This window comes from Chelonoidis abingdonii, chromosome 1 (genome assembly GCF_003597395.2).
Source record: "Chelonoidis abingdonii isolate Lonesome George chromosome 1, CheloAbing_2.0, whole genome shotgun sequence".
Classification (NCBI taxonomy): Eukaryota; Metazoa; Chordata; order Testudines; family Testudinidae; genus Chelonoidis; species Chelonoidis abingdonii.
Window position 1 is genome coordinate 170,627,994 of NC_133769.1, and position 18,931 is coordinate 170,646,924.

The 18,931-nt window shown below is 46.9% G+C and overlaps 1 protein-coding gene across 6 annotated transcripts in view; it reads left to right on the plus strand.

The window, feature by feature from the left end:
- The window catches only part of BBX (BBX high mobility group box domain containing), a 222,169-nt gene that overhangs the window by 129,894 nt on the left and 73,344 nt on the right, over positions 1-18,931 (plus strand). For all 6 annotated transcript variants that reach the window (XM_075072610.1, XM_075072619.1, XM_075072608.1 and 3 more), the window contains 2 exons: positions 13,655-13,735; positions 16,494-16,574. In XM_075072610.1, coding sequence (XP_074928711.1) covers positions 13,655-13,735; positions 16,494-16,574 — 162 coding nt within the window. The remainder of the gene's footprint in view (positions 1-13,654; positions 13,736-16,493; positions 16,575-18,931) is intronic.

Consider the following 18,931-nt stretch of genomic DNA (forward strand, 5'->3'; position numbering starts at 1 on the left):
AGGTGATTGGCGCCTCAAGCCTGGGAGGCGGGAGAAGTGGAGCGGTGACGGCGTGCTTGAGGAGGAGGTAAGCTGGGGTGGGGTGCTGCCACACAGCTCCCAGGGCCGGGAGGAGCTGCCATGCAGGGGGAGCGTCTCAGGGCAGGGGAGGGGGAGCTGCCGCAGACGGAGGGGGGTGCCTTAGTATGGAGAGCTGCTACAGGGTTTGGGAGAGGGGGGGAGCGACCCAAGGTGGAAGTTTCTCCTAGGGCGCGAAACATCCTTGCACCCGCCCTGCTCAGGTAAGCGCCGTCCAGAGCCCTCCTCACCCTATCTAGTGCCCCGACCCCCTGTTCTCTCCCACACCCAAACTCTGCTGGGGCGAGGGAGGCCCAGAGCCAAGTAGGGAGCCTGCTGGGCCTGCCAGCCCTCTTCCCCGCCCTCCAGCACCAGCACATTGCCACAGCCTCCCCCCCCCCCAAGTTTTATTCACTGGTATTTTTAGTAAAAATCATGAACATGTTATGGCCCATGAATTTTTGTTTACTGCCCATGACCTGTTCATGATTTTTACTAAAAATATCTGTGACTAAAATATAGTCTTACCAATGAGTTTCATAGCTATTTGCTAGATGGCAAAGGAATGCTGAGTTTCAGGACCAGTGGAGACTGTAGCAGTGTAAACTCTAATGGTCATCTTTATCTGCCCTTCTCCCTCTCTGCCCCCATCTCTCCTCCAACTCAGGCTGCTCTTCTCCCTCTCCCCCATAAGCTCCTGTCCCTGTCAGGAAAGAGAGTCTTCTTGCTTTCGGTTCTGTTGCCAGGCTCCAGGGCAACCCACAGTAGCCAGGAGGAGCAATTGTAGAGAAAGTCCTGTTAAGTCATTTCAGTCCAGAGATGCACTTACAAGGCTGTTGTGACAGTTAGTTAAGATTTATAACATGGTGTGTGAGTGCTACACTTCACCAGAATGCGCACACAGCCTTCCCCTGACTGGGGAGCTAGCAGTTCGCAGGCATCAGTTATTTGGATAATTGTCCTTTGCAAAATCTTTTTAAATGCCGGCATTTATACTCTGTCTCCAGTCCAAGCAGCTCGACTCTGCTTCTGAGGCAGGGAGCTGAGAGGTGGACATCAAAGTGAAGATCTCCTATTATGTAACATGAGCTCAGCGTGGGGTGTGTGCACAAGAATCATCTCAGTTAACCCTTCCCAGAATCCTCTGGCGAGTGCTAGGCATAGCAGTGTCATCCCTGTTGGTGTGTTTGGCCAAGGGTGCATTGTGTGAAAACCCCACCCAAGATGGTAAAATAGGCTATCTGGGATTAGGAACAAGTGTAGCTATATGGGTTAAAATACCTCATTTTGCTACTTATTAAATCTAAAGTAGAGGCGCAAGAGAGCGCTAGTTTTATTAGTAAGAACATACATTTCTTGAGGATTAACAGGGATATAACGATACATATCTGTTGAGCCTCCGTACATTGTTTGACATACATTAACTTCCTTGTTAAATCTACATTAAATGAGGTACCAAGTGTTACTTATAGTTGCAAAAGCTGTGGATTGGTGGGAACAATGTGTATATGTATCAGTAGAGGATGGGAAAAAGAGAAATCAACAGTGACATTTGCACAGTAGATCTGAGGTTTATGCCATCCCTATGTTCATCATACTGCCAGATACATCCCTGATTTTGTAATTGTTCAGCCAACTATACTCTGTTTTCCACTCTGTTAAGAAAATTCAATTTTGCTGACCAACACAGTTTCTAAACACAAGATTGAGCTTATTAGACAGGTGAGCAAGAGAACTTAAAGGTGGACACAACAAAAGAGGTTTAATGAGATTAGTTATTTACATGAGCAATTAACTTGCACTAGGCCCCCAGATAGATTGCATCAGTTATGCTAAATGTTGATGCAGACTTTTCCTCTGTCATCTCTTAAAACAAAGGGGAAAAGTTAGAACATAAGAACAGCCATACTGGGTCAGACCATACTGGTCCATCTAGCCCAGTAGCCTGTCTTCTGATAGTGGACAATGCCAGGTGTCCCAGAAGGAATGAACAGAACAGGTAATCATAAATTATCAGGGTTGGGAAAGAACCTCAGGAGGTCATCTAGTCGAACCCCCTGCTCAAAGCAGGACCAATCCGCAGATAGATTTTTGCCCCAAATCCCTATATAGCCCCCTCAAGGATTAAACTCACAACCCTGCGTTTTGCAGGCCAATGCTCAAACCACTGAGCTATCCCTCTCCCATTGCCCATTCCCAGCTTCTGGCAAACGGAGGCTAGGGCCGCCATTCCTGCCCATCCTGGCTGATAGCCATTGCACTTGTTCTTCAAGTGCTTGCTCATGTCAGTTCCATTTTAGGTGTGCGAAGTCATCAGAGATTTTTGCCTTTGCAGTATCCAGAGGGTCAACTGTAGCTGCCCCGTGAGTGCCACGTTCGTACGTTGGTATATTAGGCGCTGCCAACCCTATGCCCTCTCAGTTCCTTCTTACCACCCATGACAGTTGGTCAGAGCGCCTGTTCATACATCGCAAGAGTGTTAGCAGTTCTTAGAGTCCATTGTTCTCTCTCCTTTGTTGTTAGTTCACAGGTACTTAGTTAGACCATTATGTGTTAGAATAGTTGTGTAGGAGTTAGAGTTCTAGATGGACTTCGCCTTGGAGTAGGGCATGCCCCTTTCTCGCAGCTTTAAGCCGTGTTCATCATGCAGGTGGCCGATGCCCATTAGTGACCACTACGAGAGCTGTTTAAAGTGTTTGGGGGAATCCCACAGAAAGAATAAGTGCAGGATCTTCAAAAAAAATTTGGCCCTCAAACTCGGAAGGAGCGAGATATCTGTTTGAGGGCCCACCTCATGGAGGCTGTGCTTGGCCCTACCTTGGAGTCGTCTCGGTTGGACATCATGCCCGGCACCTTGGCATCAGCGCGCAGCCCACCACTGGCACCAGAGTCCACCTGGCATCCTTCCCCCTCCCGAGGACCGAAGAAGCAGTCAAAGTCGATGGGGCCCGCCAACACTGCAGAAAAAGAGGGCTTTGGGCAAAGGACCTTTGTCAGGCCATATGCTCGCACTGGAGCTGATTGGAGGTACCGCTGCAGTCGGACCCCCTAGTCTAGCCAGGGACCCACCTCTGACTCCTGGGAGCAACAGGGGGTCCCGTCCCCTGGTAGGGCCCTCTGCCCATCTTTCTTCCCCAAGGTGGTCTCACAGATTCATACGAGCCAGGACATCTACTTGCCTGTCTTTTTTCCAAAGCTGTATAGGTCAGAGGAGGAGCTTAGACTGCATTCCCTGGACATCAGGAGGGCACTAGCTTTGTGCATTGAAGGGACCAAGCCATTCGCAAGTTGATGCAATTGTTCATCACAGTGGCTGACAGGATGAAAGGTTATTCAGTGTCTATTCAAAGAATTTCTTCTTGGATCACTGCTGCATTTGCTGCTGCTACAGTCAGATGAAGGTGCCACCTCTGGCAATTAACACCCCACACTCAACCAGGGTGCAAACCTCTTTGGCAGCTTTCCTGGCCCAAGTGCCTAACAAGGAAATCTGTAGGGTGGCCACCTGGTGATCTGTCCACACATTCACATCCCATTATGCACTTACCCAGCAGGCCTGGAACGATGCTAGCTTTGGTAGAGCAGTACTGCAAACCACTAGATTGTGAATTCCGATCCCACCTCTGAGGATGCTGCTTGTGAGTCACCTAGAATGGAATCGACATGAGCAAGCACCCGAAGGAAAAAAACAGTTCTTCGAGTGCTTGCTCATATCCATTCCAGTTAGGTGCACGCGCGCCACGTACACGTTCATCGGAAGATTTTTACCCTAGCAACACTCGGTGGGTCTGCTGGGTCACCCCCTGGAGTGGCGCCACCATGGCGCCAAATATATACCCCTGCAGACCCAACCGCTCTTCAGTTCCTTCTTACTGCCCGTGTCGGTCGTTGGAACAGTGGAGCGTGGCTTAGCTGTCCTCCACTTCCCTAGCTACTCATAGTTTCTTCGATATCTTTGTTGTATATAATTGGAATTTATATAATTACAGTTAGTTTGATAGTTCTTTAGATAGTGTATATAGTTAAGCGGGGTTTGGTCATTAGCCCCTTCCCCGCACCCGGTGCCGGGGCCCATGCCTTGTTTACTGGGATTCAAACCTTGCTCGGCCTGCCACAAGCCAATGCCTACAGGAGATTCCCCACGACTTCTGTCTCAAGTGCCTCGGGGAATCGCACATTACAGATGGGTGCCATATTTGCAAGGCATTTAAGCCGAGGACGAAGAAAGAGAGAGACTTTCGCGTAAAGAATCTCCTCATGGAGGCAGCTCTGAACCCTCCACCCTCAGCACCAAATGCTGAGCACTCTACTAGAAGTGCTCCTCCGGCACCGGACCGTGCCGGCACCGCTAAGACGCCGCGGCACCGGCCGTCTCCGGCACAGGGACCTGCTCGGCACCAATCTCTCTCCCCGAAACTGAGGAGGTCGAAGTCCTCCACTACCTCTGTGCCCTCTTCACCGCAGACGCAGCCTCGTTCTGACCGCCTGCACCTACACCTGCCGCGGCACCCACTGCTGCGGTACCGTCGACTCCGATCCCGTGGGGGCTGTCGAGTCCAGTCCCTGAGAGCTCCCCGCCAAAGCCTGTGGTTGAGCTTACGGTCTCGTCTACATCGGAGACTTTCTCCACAGCCAGGGACCTCATAGCTGCGACGGAGTCTGTCCTTCCTCAACCCCTGGCACCGCCGGTGCGGGTATTACACTCGATAGGCAAGCCAGCCCTAATGAGACTGCCTTCAGTTGACCCGGCAGATCAGCACCGATCACGATCCAGGTCCCGGCGCCGTTTGCGGTCTCATCGACGATCACGGTCCCGATGCCGCTCGCCTCTTTGGTACCAATCGTACTCACGGCATACGTCTCGACATCTCGGTACTCGCGGCATACGTCTTGGCCTCCGGCTCGGTATTCTTGGTACCGCTTCAGCTCCCGGCACCGCTCCTGGCACTGGGACTCTCGCAGCCATTCCCAACACAGACCTTCGAGATCCAGGTCGACGTCCCGGCACCATGCAGATCGCAGGTCCCGATCTCGTTCTCAGTACCAGTATGGCTCCAGGTACTGATCCCTGGTGCCGAGGAGATCAGCAACGGCGAGAGAGAAGGACTCTTACCAGGGTCTTTCAGCTCCTCCCTGGCCGTCCCAGCACCCGTCCGTGTCTTCTCAGGTGGACAGTTCGTACACCCAGGACAGAGACTCTGATGTGCCCACCAGGATATTCCATGAGCCCCAGGCCCAAGATCATGGCCCTCACCAGTCGGCATTCTGGACACCTTGGGCATATCATCAGGCCCAAGGTGCACATTCAGGCCCATCTCGCTCTGCCACATCGGAGCACCGGGTGCCGGAAGCTACAATAAGCCGCCCTCCTCCTCCTACTTCCGAGGAAGTGTCGATCCAGCCACAAGACTCCCAGATCCCAAGGGAGACAGAGGCTGGCCACCAAGAAGAGGCCTCAACTGACCCGCTTGTCCCTGGTCTCTCCTCATCCTCCTCCCCTGACGAGGCGGTAGCCGGAACATCATCTGTAAGCCCTCCACCAATTGACCTGAGGGCCCACCAGGACCTCCTCAGGTGCGTGGCACTAAATATGGACTTGCAAGTCGAGGAGGTCCTGGAGGTAGGGGACCCAGTGGTGGACATTTTATCATCTGATGCCCCCACGAGAGTGGTCCTCCCCTTTATCTGGACGATCCAGGCCAATGCCACCACGATCTGGCAGTCTCCGGCCTCTATCCCACCTGCTGCCCGGGGAGTGGAACATAAATATATGGTGCCCTCCAAGGGCTGCGAATACTTATACGTCCATCCTCCTCCCTGCTCCCTTGTTGTCCAGTCGGTCAATGAGAAAGAATGCCATGGCCAGCAGGCCCCAGCCCCGAAATCAAAGGACGCGAGGCGCATGGACTTGCTGGGGCGCAAAGTCTACTCTGCAGGAGCGCTCCAACTCCGCGTGGCTAATCAGCAAGCCCTCCTTAACTGCTATAACTATAATACCTGGGCGGCTGCGGACAAGTTTAAGGAGTTGCTCCCGCAAGACTCCCGACAGGAATTTGCGGCCCTCCTGGATGAAGGAAAAAAGGTGGCTAGAACTTCTCTCCAGGCTTCCTTGGACTCTGCGGACTCTGCAGCCAGGACCCTAGCCTCTGGAGTTACTATGAGACGTATCTCATGGCTGCAAGTCTCAGGCCTTCCCCCGGAGCTCCAGCATACAATCCAGGACCTCCCCTTTGAAGGGCAAGGCCTCTTCTCCGAAAAGACAGACCCTAGGCTGCAAAGCCTAAAAGATAACAGGGTCATTATGTGCTCACTAGGCATGCACACGCCAGTGACTCAGTGCAGGCCCTTCTGCCCCCAGCCACACCGCTCTTACCCTCAGCCCAGACAGAGACAGGACTTTGCCAGAAGGCGGGGTAGAACCGGTCATCAGAGACAGTCAGGCACGCAAGGGGATCAGAACCAAGGTCCCTCCAAACCACCCACAGGGCCAAAACCCACCTTTTGAAGGTGCGCCCGAGGACAACGTACCAGTTTCGTTAAAGGATCCGTTCCCTCCTTTCTCCAACTGCCTCTCCCTTTTCCTCCCTGTGTGGTCCCAGCTAACGTCAGATCGCTGGGTTTTATGCACACTGGAATTTGGGTACCACCTCCAATTTATTTCACGCCCCCCCTTCCACGCCCCTTCCTCATCCCTCTTCAGGGACCCCTCTCACGAGCAATTCCTCCTTCAGGAGGTGCAGACGCTCCTTGCCAAAGGAGCCATAGAGGAGGTACCAAAACACGAAAGGGGCATGAGGTTTTACTCCCGCTACTTCCTAATCCCCAAGCCAAAGGGGGTTCTCAGACCTATCCTGGATCTGCGGGAACTCAACAAATTCATGATAAAGTTGAAGTTCCGCATGGAATCCCTGGGGACCATCATCCCATCCCCGGATCCGGGAGACTGGTATGCTGCCCTCGACATGAAAGATGCGTATTTTCACATAGCCATCTACCCTCCTCACAGGAGGTACCTCCGGTTCATAGCCAACCGCCAACATTTTCAGTTTGCAGTCCTACCGTTCGGCCTCTCTACAGCCCCAAAAGTATATACGAAATGCATGGCTGTAGTCGCCGCGCACCTCTGCTGCCGTCGGCTACACATTTTTCCATATCTAGACGACTGGTTCATCCGAGGGACCTCCGAGGCACAAGTCACCCATCACATTGGCATTGTCAAGTACCTTTTCCTACATCTAGGCCTGATGATCAATGCTGAAAAATCCACTCTGATTCCCACTCAGAGGATAGACTTTATTGGCGCCACCCTGGACTCCAATCTCACCAGAGCCTGCTTACCGCTGCCCTGGTTCCAGGCAATGGCGGCCATCATCCAGAGCCTGCAAGCTGTTCCATTGACTTCGGTTCGCACTTGCCTTGGTCTCCTGGGTTACATGGCGGCCTGCACGTTTGTGATGAAACACACCAGACTGCGGCTCCGTCCCCTCCAATCATGGCTCAGCTCACTGTACCGACCAGGCAGAGATGCCATAGACATGATAGTCACCATTCCCCTGAGCATCCTAGGCTCCTTCGAATGGTGGCTGACCCCCACCCTGGTGTGTGCAGGGCTGCCTTTCCATCCACCCCACCCCTCTATGTCCCTGACGACGGACGTGTCATCTCTCGACTGGGGTGCTCACCTACGACATCTATGCACTCAAGGCCTTTGGTCATCTCAGGAGCTGGCCTTGCACATCAGTGTCTGGGAGCTGAGAGCAGTCCGCCTTGCATGCCAGGTGTTTCAGCAGCACTTGCAAGGCTGTTGTGTGTCAATATTCACAGACAACACAATAGCCATGTACTATATAAACAAACAGGGCAGGACAAGGTCCTCAACCCTTTGTCAAGAAGCCATGCAACTCTGGGACTTTTGTATAGCCCACTCTATAGACCTCATAGCGTCCTTTCTCCCGGGGGTTCGAAACACTCTGGCGGATCGCCTCAGCAGATCCTTCCTTTCTCACGAGTGGTTGCTTCGCCCGGACGATATTCTTTCGGTCTTCCGGAAGTGGGGATTTCCCCGTGTAGACCTCTTTGCGTCCCGCAAGAACAGTAAATGCCAGATATTCTGTTCCTTTCAAGGCCTCTCCCAGGGTTGAATAGCAGACGCTTTCCTGATACCATGGACGACTCACTTGCTCTGCACTTTTCCACTGTTCCCACTCGTCCACAGGGTCCTGCTGAAAGTACGCAGGGACAGAGCCCGCTTGATCATGATCGCTCTAGCGTGGCCCAGGCAGCACTGGTACACCATGTTGCTCGACCTGTCAATAGCCAACCCCATCCCTCTACCTCTTCACCCAGACCTGATAACTCAGGACCATGGCAAACTTCACCACCCAGACCTACAGTCCCTCCGTCTCACGGCATGGCTCATAAGTGGTTGACCCAGTCTGAGTTGCGTTGCTCTGCCCCAGTGCAACAAGTATTCTTGGGTAGCAGAAACCCTTCCACTCGATCAACATATCTGGCCAAGTGGAAGCATTTCTCATGCTGGTGTGGAGAGCAGAACGTTCTTCCTGCTGAGGTCTTGATCCACACCATCTTGGACTTCCTCTGGTCTCTTAAACAGCAGGGCCCAGCGGTATCATCATTGAGGCCATCTCTACCTTCCACCCAGGGGAGAATGGTCGCTCAATGTTTTCACATCCTATGGTATCTCGATTCCTCAAGGGCTTGGAGTGCCTATACCCCCAGGTACGCCACGCCGCCCCAACCTGGGACCTCAACCTTGTTCTTACCAGACTTATGTCAGCCGCATTCGACCGTTAGCAACGTCCCCCTTTGTACCTTCCCTGGAAAACCACTTTCCTCGGGCCATCACAATCGCAAGAACAGTTCCACTCGGCTCTCACCAGGCGGACCCTCACCATAATAACTACGTGTCCACAAAGGAACAAGGTGCAGTTTGCGACACACCGGCCTTTCTACCCAAAGTGGTATCGGCCTCTTTGTTAGCCAGGAGATTCCTCAGTCTCCTTCCCGAGCCACATTCACGCGCAGCGAGACAACAATTGCACTCTAAACATCGTAGACCACTCGCTTTTCTAATCCCAGCCGGACAAGCCCTTCGCAGAAACACCCCAACCTCATTCGGTGCAGAGCGTATGAAGGCCTACCCGTTTCCTCAACAAGGATTCATCCCTGTACACTGTGCATCAACTGCATGTTTTGACTCTGACTAGTCCTTGAGCCAGTCATCTCACACTCTACGATGGCTCACGTCTCATCGCTTGCCTCTCTTGTCACGTGCCATCCATGAGATATGTTGGGCAGCTAACCTGTCTCTGGTCCATAACTTAGGTCTCATCTATCCCTGTTTTAGCAGTCTAGAGATGACGCGCGCTTTGGCTCATGCAATCATCCTGCGACATTTCCCCAACCCCACCAAACTAAGTAAGAGCTGAACTCACCTAAACTGAATGGATATGAGCAACACGTCGAAGAAAAAGACGGTTATACACTTTGTAACTGTTGTTCTTCGAGATGTGTTGCTCATATCCATTCCAAACCTGCCGTCCTTCCCCACTGTCGGAGTAACCGGCAAGAAGGAACTGAGGAGCGGTTGGGTCGGCAGGGGTATATATTCAGCGCCATGGTGGCGCCACTCCAGGGGGCGACCCAGCTGACTCACCGAGTGTTGCTAGGGTAAAAATCTTCCGACGAACGTGCACGCGGCGCGCGCACACCTAACTGGAATGGATATGAGCAACACATCTCGAAGAACTACAGTTACATAGATGAGTAACCATCTTTTACCTACCTTTTTGTAACTGTTGTTCTTCGAGATGTGTTGCTCATGTACATTCCATTACCTGCCCTTCTACCACTCTGTCAGAGTTGCCGGCAAGAAGGAACTGAGAGCGTGTAGGGCCGGTAATGCCTAATATACCACTCAAGGGGACACGACAGCCGGCCCTACGGATACCACTAATGCAAAAATCTCTGACAACTGTGCATATGGATGCGCACACACCTAAAATGGAATGGACATGAGCAACACATCCTGAAGAACAAGTTACAAAAAGGTAGGTAACTGGTTTTTTAAATTACCTTGTACTGCTCCTGTTTTGGATGTTATTTTACTTGTGTTGTCTGATTCTACTATTTTGTTAGAAGAACAGAACATGAAATGCAGCAAAACACATTGTGGGATCAACAGAAACCGAAAGAGCTTCAGGATATGTTGGCTTGTCTCCATGGGAAATGCCTCTTGTATCAAATCTGACATCCCATAGATAATATCCCATTATCCTGTTAGTGGTGTTTTTTGTTAAACTTACAGCAACACCTAGTGTCTTCAATGAGTTACTTCAGAGAAGTTCCTCTAAGCAGCAGTGCTGCAGTTTTGCTCTTCATTATTCCCCCTGCCCTCAGTCATAATCTAATCTTGTAGCAGTCTAAGGTATTTAGACTCCAATCACTGCAATTTCTTTATTCCTCTCTTTTACTTTAGGCCAGGAAAGATGTGGGGAGAAGTGAGAATATGCGTAAAGCGTAAGGCTGCTTCTCTTCTGCTTCAGGTAGAAGGGCTGCACTGTGCTGTATGTGGGCTAGATGTTCAGCTCTGGCTCAGTTGATAACTGCAAAGGGCCACGTTACCTGGGGTGTAAGTCATGAGTGATGGTCCAGTGTCAGTTGTGTGTTACTGAGGGGAATCTGGTACCGAGTTGGAGTGGACAAAAGAGGAGCAGCAAACAGAAGGAGACAATTTCTACTTATAGCAGCATTAGTGATCACTGTGATCATTCCAGGCCATGACCAAAGATTCAAGTACGTACTTCGACATTGAAATCAGCAGGGCTACTCACATGTAAGTCTTTGCAATGGTCTTAGACTGTTTCATCGCTGCAGTTCCTGTATCTGGAAAAGCTGTTCTTGGCTTGGAACTAAATGATTTGAGGGGGGGGGGGATATCAGACTTGGTTTTTAATTACTTTAACTGATTTTAATTATGCCTAAATCAACCCTGCAAGATGAATATTAGTCCGGGCTTGTCTACAACCACGGTTATTCCACAATCTCCAACAGTTACTTTTCAGTCATTATTGTGTTTTTGTAGAGTAGCGCAAGCAGTGTCAGGCCAGAAATTCTGCTTGGCCTCCTGCACCATAATGTGTCCTGCATGGGGCTAGCCATGCTCACCCCACCCCAAACGGTTGGGAAAAGGAAGTGTGGAGCAGAACCCCTCCCCCCTTACAAATTGGCCAGCAGAGTTCTGAGGCACTATACTTCCTGAAATTTCTGCTGGGGGCTTCACACTGCCCCACATGTGGAGTTCTGCTTGAAAGGCAAAATTAAGCCCTTGGGAGATTTTCACACTGATATTCCACAGTTCTTTATTACAGTCAGACTTCACTAGTGGCTGGGGCACCATGGCAGATGATTGATTTTGTAAGTAAAGGACAAATCCTGAGGACCCTTTACTCTTTGCAAACTCCCCATCAATGCAATGGCCTGAAATTGATGGACTCAGTGAAACAGCAAGGCGTGTGCATCACAAATGTACCTTTTTCAATCATTGTGATGATTATAATTAAGTTCCAATTATTTATGGTACTCTGTCGTATACTAGCAAGTGTACTATGTGGTATTTTGTAAACTCACTGATGCTAGACTGTGCAGTAACTGTGAAAAGTAACGGTGCAGAATAGCAAATTGCTATTTGGTGAGATTCTGTTGGAATACAGATCACAACACTCAGGAATGGTGTTTTGTTTAAGGGGGGATAACTTTTTTGAGAAGGAGAGGTGGCAGGAGGGTGTCAAGGTAGCCTTGTGAGGCTGTTTGTGTAGAATCTCATTCACTTTTGGCATATGAATTGCAGTGATCATCTTGCAAGAAAAAGTAGTCCATAAGTGAACATAGGAGGCTAAATGAGCTGAGAGATCATCGGCAGCAGGGTGAGATCAGAATCCCAAGTAGCAAATTCTTTGGCGGTAACGTCTATCTGTGCCTCGGCTGCAATGAGGAGATTTCAGGAGCAATCTCCAAAAAGAAAAACTGGACGTTCTGGTGCCTTTTCTCATCCTGGTTGTTTTAATGAATCCCCATGCTTATAGACGACAGACACGTGTGTTCTCACAAACATACGTCCTTAGCTCGTAAAGCTCCAGAGTCACACCACTTAAGCTGCTGGTGGGTCAGTTTTTCAACTTATGCATAATATGAGCTAAAAAAAAGCACACTTCTCCGAGGGTCTCAGCCTTACATTTAAAATGCAATTATAGAACAATACAACCGTCAGTCTCCTCTCACCTCCAAGTCAAAAATTACCAACCAGTAAATGGGGTGGGTGGGGAATGTTTGTATCTGGCAAATCAACAAAGGCATTTGGGGCCTTCTTGTGTTTTGGTGTGCAGCATCTGTTACTAATTGCCATTGGCAAATTTATTGTGGTGAAGAATTTAAGATAAATGCCCAGGAAATTGTCTTGTTTGTTTATAAAATACTTCCATTAAAATACTTTAAATCTTCTTAATGCAGGAAATTGCATCTGGCATTTAAAAATTCTATAGGGGAGAATCCCTAGATCCTCTCATTTAGAGAGTGTGTGTGTGTGTATGCACATATCCACAATTCCACAGAGCCTCCTCACTTTTGATTGGCTGTTGATCAGCTTCCGAAAGGTTCCTGTACATAATTTCACCAAGCAATGCTACGCACTTCTATTAAGTTGCAAATACAAGTCTCCTGAGACAACAACTATAACTCTTTACCCAGAAAAAATTGACATTTCATAAATATATTTCATACTTAATATTATCCTTTAAATGGGACTTGTTCTCCTAAGTCACTTAAATGCTTTTGAAAATCAAGTAAAAAGCAATGCATATTCAATCACAATAGCCTTTATTTTGACCCACAGAATAGTGTTTTAAATGTTATATTTTTGTTAGCTTGTTTTGTGTTAAGTGAATTTCATTGGAAAGTTCTAAGTGGTACTAAGTCACTTAAGCACTCTTAAAAATTCTATACTATGTTATGTGAGCGATTCAAGACTTATGGTGTCCTTTAACTACTCATTTTCTTGCTTTTAAGTACTTGTTTGTTTGTTTTTTAATGTTATAAGTAAATACACTTTTGTCACTTAGCATACTTAATCAGGTTTTGAAATGATGTGGGTTGTGTTTTTGCTTTTGGAATAATCTAATTTTTTCTCCATAATTAATTTTCAAATAGGAGGTGTAGCTGATCCCACAGCATGACCAACACAAGTCATATGTATGTTTAATTTGAGACTGTCCTTTTAATATTTCGTTTCATAAAACCTTTTGTGAAGTTTAAAATCAAAACCAAACGTTGTATTTTGGGCCTAACCGCTGTTTAAACCATTGTGAGGTGTATTAAAAAGGATTCTATAGTACTGACGTCACCTTTATTTCCATTCGTTTCTGTGTATTCAGGATTATGAAATATCAGGCTGTCCATCTTCTGTTAAACACTGCTTCTGAATGCTGTTGGTGTTGCTGCACAGTATTTCTTATTACTAGATATTGCTGCTGTCTTTGTAGGCACATCATTGATGTTTTATTCCTTGTCATCACTGTTTCAGGTTTCCTCGAATACTTGCCAGTCTGATGCATCTAATTCTACTGAAGCATGTCGGAAGTCACCATTGTTCCAGTTTGCAGAGGTGAGTTTCTAAAAGTAACAGGATGATTTTTTCCACAAAAATTTTTTTTTAAAGAAACCCCAAACACTTTAGCTGAAGGAGACAAGCCTTTACTCAAATGTTTTCAACTACATGTTTCCCTCCCTCCATTCCTGTTGTTTATGGGGAAGCCAGACTTGAGCTGCAGAATAGTGTATATAGCACATGATGGAAACCCTAAACACAGCACTGTAATATTGTTCAAAGAAGCACTCAGTTAGATGTAGTGCAGGAACGGCCTTAGCTGACAAGGCTCTTTGCTTACAAACCAAGGCTTTGATAGAGTTCTGTATAGTTAAATTATGTATCTGAGCCAGTGTAACCATTTTAGCAGTTGACTTAGTCAAAAGTGATTGTATTGCTTCTGACAGCCTGTGGATGCTCCACACTCTTCCTTTATTCTATAGCCACAGAGCTGACCAAACGCTCCGCGCCCATTCCAGCAAAGTCTTGTATGCCTCAGTCACTGTAGACTTGTGAGTAGTCCCACTGAGGACAGAGTAAGTCTTGTGTGGATTAAGTCCAGAATTCTCAGCTGTCCTAGAAGGCAAACTTTGTACTATATATCCCTTTCCCTGCCTCCTTTCATTACATACCACCAGCGCTTCCTTTTGGCTTCACATATGGCAATTTGACACCAGAGGGTGACTTCACTTGACTTCTTGAACATGTTTAAGCCCTTTGAGAGTCTGTCAATAAAGTGGGCACTCTATTGCTAACAGCCAGGAAGAGTCTCAGGTTAATGATCACCTGGAGTTTGTTAGACACTCCCAATTTTCAGGATATTGTAGTTTGGTAACAAAGTTCCCGTTTGGGCTTAAACTTGGCATATATCCTAGCCCAGCACCAAAGTATTTGCACATTCATTGGTTTGTTTCAGTTTTGATATTCTGTTAAGCACTATTTTTAAAATGTATCTTTTTTGCATGCCTGGAGATTAATCTGTTATTTTAAAAAAATATAAAACAGCAGGAAACGTGAGCTACCAATATAAGGCTATTAGGCTGAGTGCTCAGTTGAACCAAACTGTTCAAAAGTTCTGGAGCTGCTATTGTTTGGTATGTACGGCATATACTGGAACATCTGCAGTAGATGCTATATGCTGCAAATGTCTTTTGTGAACAGTACACAGTTCCCAAAGAACCTCAGCCCTCACTGAACATCCAGACCTCATTTGAGTTTATGCAATGTTTTTCTGATTTGTTAAAATGATTGTAAATAATGAAATCACACACAAATGTAAATATGTGAGCTGTGGAAATTTTGAGAACTGTAGGGGGCATTGTGTGGCTAAGTTCCGTACAGCTCTTGGGCCAGGAGCTGGGGGCGGGGAACATAAGAGCTAATCTAAACCCATAAGCAAAGACATTCAGTTAAAGCAGACACACTAGGGCCATATCCTTAGCTAGTGTAAATCACTCTAACTCCACTGAAGATACTCAAGCTTTGCCGATTTACACCGGCTATGGATCTGAGCCTCCTGTCTTTTAGTGCTAATAACATTGCCCTCTCTTCCTGCACCCCCAAAATAAATGAATGCTCATATCTTAACTTCAACCCACAAAACCCAAAGTTTCAAGCTAAGATCTCAAAGCTCCTGAAATACATGAACAGACAGATCCTTAATGTGTCGGGAAAAATAACAGCCAGAATAAAATGTCTGATATTGAATTTTTAAAAGCTAATAGCTTCACTCTGGAAGGGAGGGGAAACTCAGTAATAAGAACCCTTACCACCACCTTGAAAGTCCAATGTCCATGTTGATGGTGGTGGGGATAATAAATAAATATTCATCATCCAATATTTCTAACGTAACATTTGCACAATTCCTACAAAACAGCGAAAATCACTCTACTCAATCTTTTATTTTTAATGGCCTTTTGTTTGGAGTTTCCTGGTAATATAGGGGAAATCACAGCTCACTTACTGATTGCATTTGTTTATTTTGCCATGCCGTGGGCAGGAGGGACGTTGTGCAGCATTTTGTTAGGTGCTGTAGTTATGGTAATGCTGAGGCCCTGTGACTCCCACTAAATCCCACTGGCTTTTCCTTACCCAGTGGCAGGGTAGGGTGGCAATCCACAGCCATATCTGCAAGTCCATCTTTTTAAGGTGAGCAAGTTGGAAGCTATGCTTCATCTCAGATGCCTATTTTTGACCTGTTTTAATTTCCTTGGAAATTTAATTTCCTTGGAAATTAAAACATGCTTCTGGTTACATTGCAGGCATCTGTGTCAGTAGAAAATAAATCACTGTACAAACCCAATGTTAATCTGAAATTCCGATTACAAAGGACAGCGTCTATGGCTTCTGGCATGTATCCAGCGCCTCGCTTTGGTTTGGTGCAGCTGTTATGATGTCTGCATCCACACATATTCCAAACTAAGTGGCTTATTGTGCTTTTTAAATGCCAGCATACTGCAGTGAAATACCCCTTTCACTGAACTCTGAAACATGAGATGGTTTTACTTTTTTATTTTGACTATTCGGTGAAGCAGTAAAAGCTCTTTAAAAATCTATTATGTTGTATTCATTCTCATGGTGATTTTAATAGTGAAAGTGATGTAATTACTCCTCACAGATTACCTTTGATTAGCCCCTTGGGAAAGCCAAGTACTCTTTACAGTATGGTTATCTGCATGATCTTGGATACCGGGGTTCTTTATACATTTTGGTATAAGAAGTGTAGAATGTTGAAGCTAGAGATGATTATATACAAAATAATTGTTTTTCCCTCCAGCTCTCTTCAAGCCCATCACAACCTGATGCCCCGGCGACTGCAAAACAAACAGAGGAATCAGCACTGTTTCAATTTGCGGAGGTATAACAACTTAACTATTTTTTTTTTTTTTTAAGTGGGAGAGAGGAAAGGATATTGTTAATTATGTCTGACCAGCCTTTGCAAGCGTAATGTGGGGATGGAGCTGTACAGGCAATATTCTGTATAACTGTTCACTTCCCTTCTTCCTGCACCTCAGCTTAACTCTTTGCTGAAGTGTTACCCTATTCTCTCTCTCTCTCTAACTGAGACAGAATGCCAGATTAGAGCAGGTAGGTAACAGCTAAATGTAGGTCCACAGGCTCTGTAGCATCTAGGAGTAACAGATGCTCCCCTCCCAGCTCTCTGTTTAGGCCCAGAAAACACACCATGGTGGACCAAACGTTAGCCTTCCCCAGTAAATACAGCTAGAATAGCCCTGCCCCATGTCCAAAATGGCTCAAGGAAAGGGACTCAGCCCTCACATTAGCTGCTGAGTCTACAGGGCTGTTTTTAACTCCTCTATAATCTTCCCCCACCCTTTCCACTCTGATTGACTCAGCATTCAGAGGGTGATGAGGGTATGACCTGTCAGGTGCGGTGACCACAATGAAAAAATTTCCTGTAGTCTCAGGATAGCTACTGAGCATATCTGGTAATTCTTCCACCCCGTTCTGGAAGTTCCTGGATCCTTCCACTTGAGTTGCCCTGCTCTGTTCTCTGCATCTGTGCAAAGACCCAGAGTATCTGGGTAAGATTCATGTCTCCTCCTCCACAAGAGAAACAAATTCAAATGCTGCAGTATAAAGCATGTGGGTTATACCAGGTGGTCACATCAGTAGCAGTGAAAGGAACATGCAGTAAATTCCCAGCAGCATAACAGAATTGATTTGAGCCTTCTGCTGGGGAAGAATGTTGGCTTAGTAACCAGTAATCCTGGGAGAGGTAGTTTTGCTATTCCAACACACCGTACATAATACACCGGAGCCCCACATACACAAAAGCAGTGAAGTCAGGGATATTATGTGTCTTTCCATACCAAAGAACAGCCGCAGACTTTCATTCCAAAGGGCCTCTTATTTTAGATCAAGGGAAGCAACAAACAGAGGGTGATAGAAAGTGGCAGCATGCTCCTCCTTTGAAAGGAGCTGCAGCAGCTTGCAGAATGACAGCCACCTCTGCGGGCAGGAAGCATACACCTTAGAAATAGAGAGATGCAGAGCAAACAAATCTCAAGAGTTAACAAGGCCACATAATGCCATAGTGGATCAGTAAATAACACACGCTAGACGGCGTATCTAAAAATACCCTCAGTGTGTGGCTAGAGCTTCTTCTTTTTCTTTTTTCCCCCTTTCGCCTGTACTTGAATGTGTACATTATGGTGACCTACGGATAATTTTAACAGAGTTCCCTCAGCTGTAGGAATATGTTGAATGTATTTAATAATGTGGTCCTACCTCCTTCCAGTCTACTTTGGGGAGTCTAGTATTGCTCATGGAGCTAGGTGTTCGTAGTCTCTCTTCTTTGAGCATAAGAACTGGGATTGTGCCTGGCCCTGCACGGGTGCATTATGGGATCCAGGAACCCCTGTGTTCCCTACTCATCACCCTTTGTTCTCATATGGTCTTGGGCATAATCCAGCCCTCTGTCTTCCTTTTGTTAAGATTTAAGATAATTATGTATTGCCTGGCTGTGATAGGCATTCAGGACACATCATTACTGACAAAAGATCTAAGTCATTTAGATAGCGCACAAACAATGGTAGAGATTTTAATAGCTGACGAGGGGATTTAGCTACACAACTCAATTGTGGTATTCACATTTATAGGAGACATTTATAGGAGTTGTGTATCCAAATCCTGGCGCTAGCTTCAGAAGTCTCACCCTATGGCTTCATCCTATTAAATTCTATAGGCTTTTCCCATGGGTGTTGCCCAATCTGATTTATAACCATTCAAGAAAAACATTTAGTATAGTATATCTGGAAAGTCCTTCATGCTTACTGTAACATTAGTGCTATTGTGCTCTTGTTCGGATACTGCTATTCAGACATTTTCTGCCGCTTAATGTTAATAAGTGTAAAACTAATTAAACCATTAAGGGCCAGAAAATGTCTGAATAGCAGTATCCTGGACAAGCGCACAATAGCACAATGCTACAGTACAGTGGGACTTTCCAGATGTACTAATTTTTCGTTGAATGGTTATAATCAGATTGGGCAACACCCATGGAAAAGTATAGAATTTAATAGGAGAAGCCAATTAGTGAACTTCTGAAGCTAGCGCCAGGATTCTGGATACACACACTTATAAATGTGAATACCCAATTGAGTTTGTGTACTAATTATCCCCTCTTTCCGTCAGCTATTAAACACTCTACCATTGTTTGTGCGACTATCTAAATGGACTTTAGATCTTTTG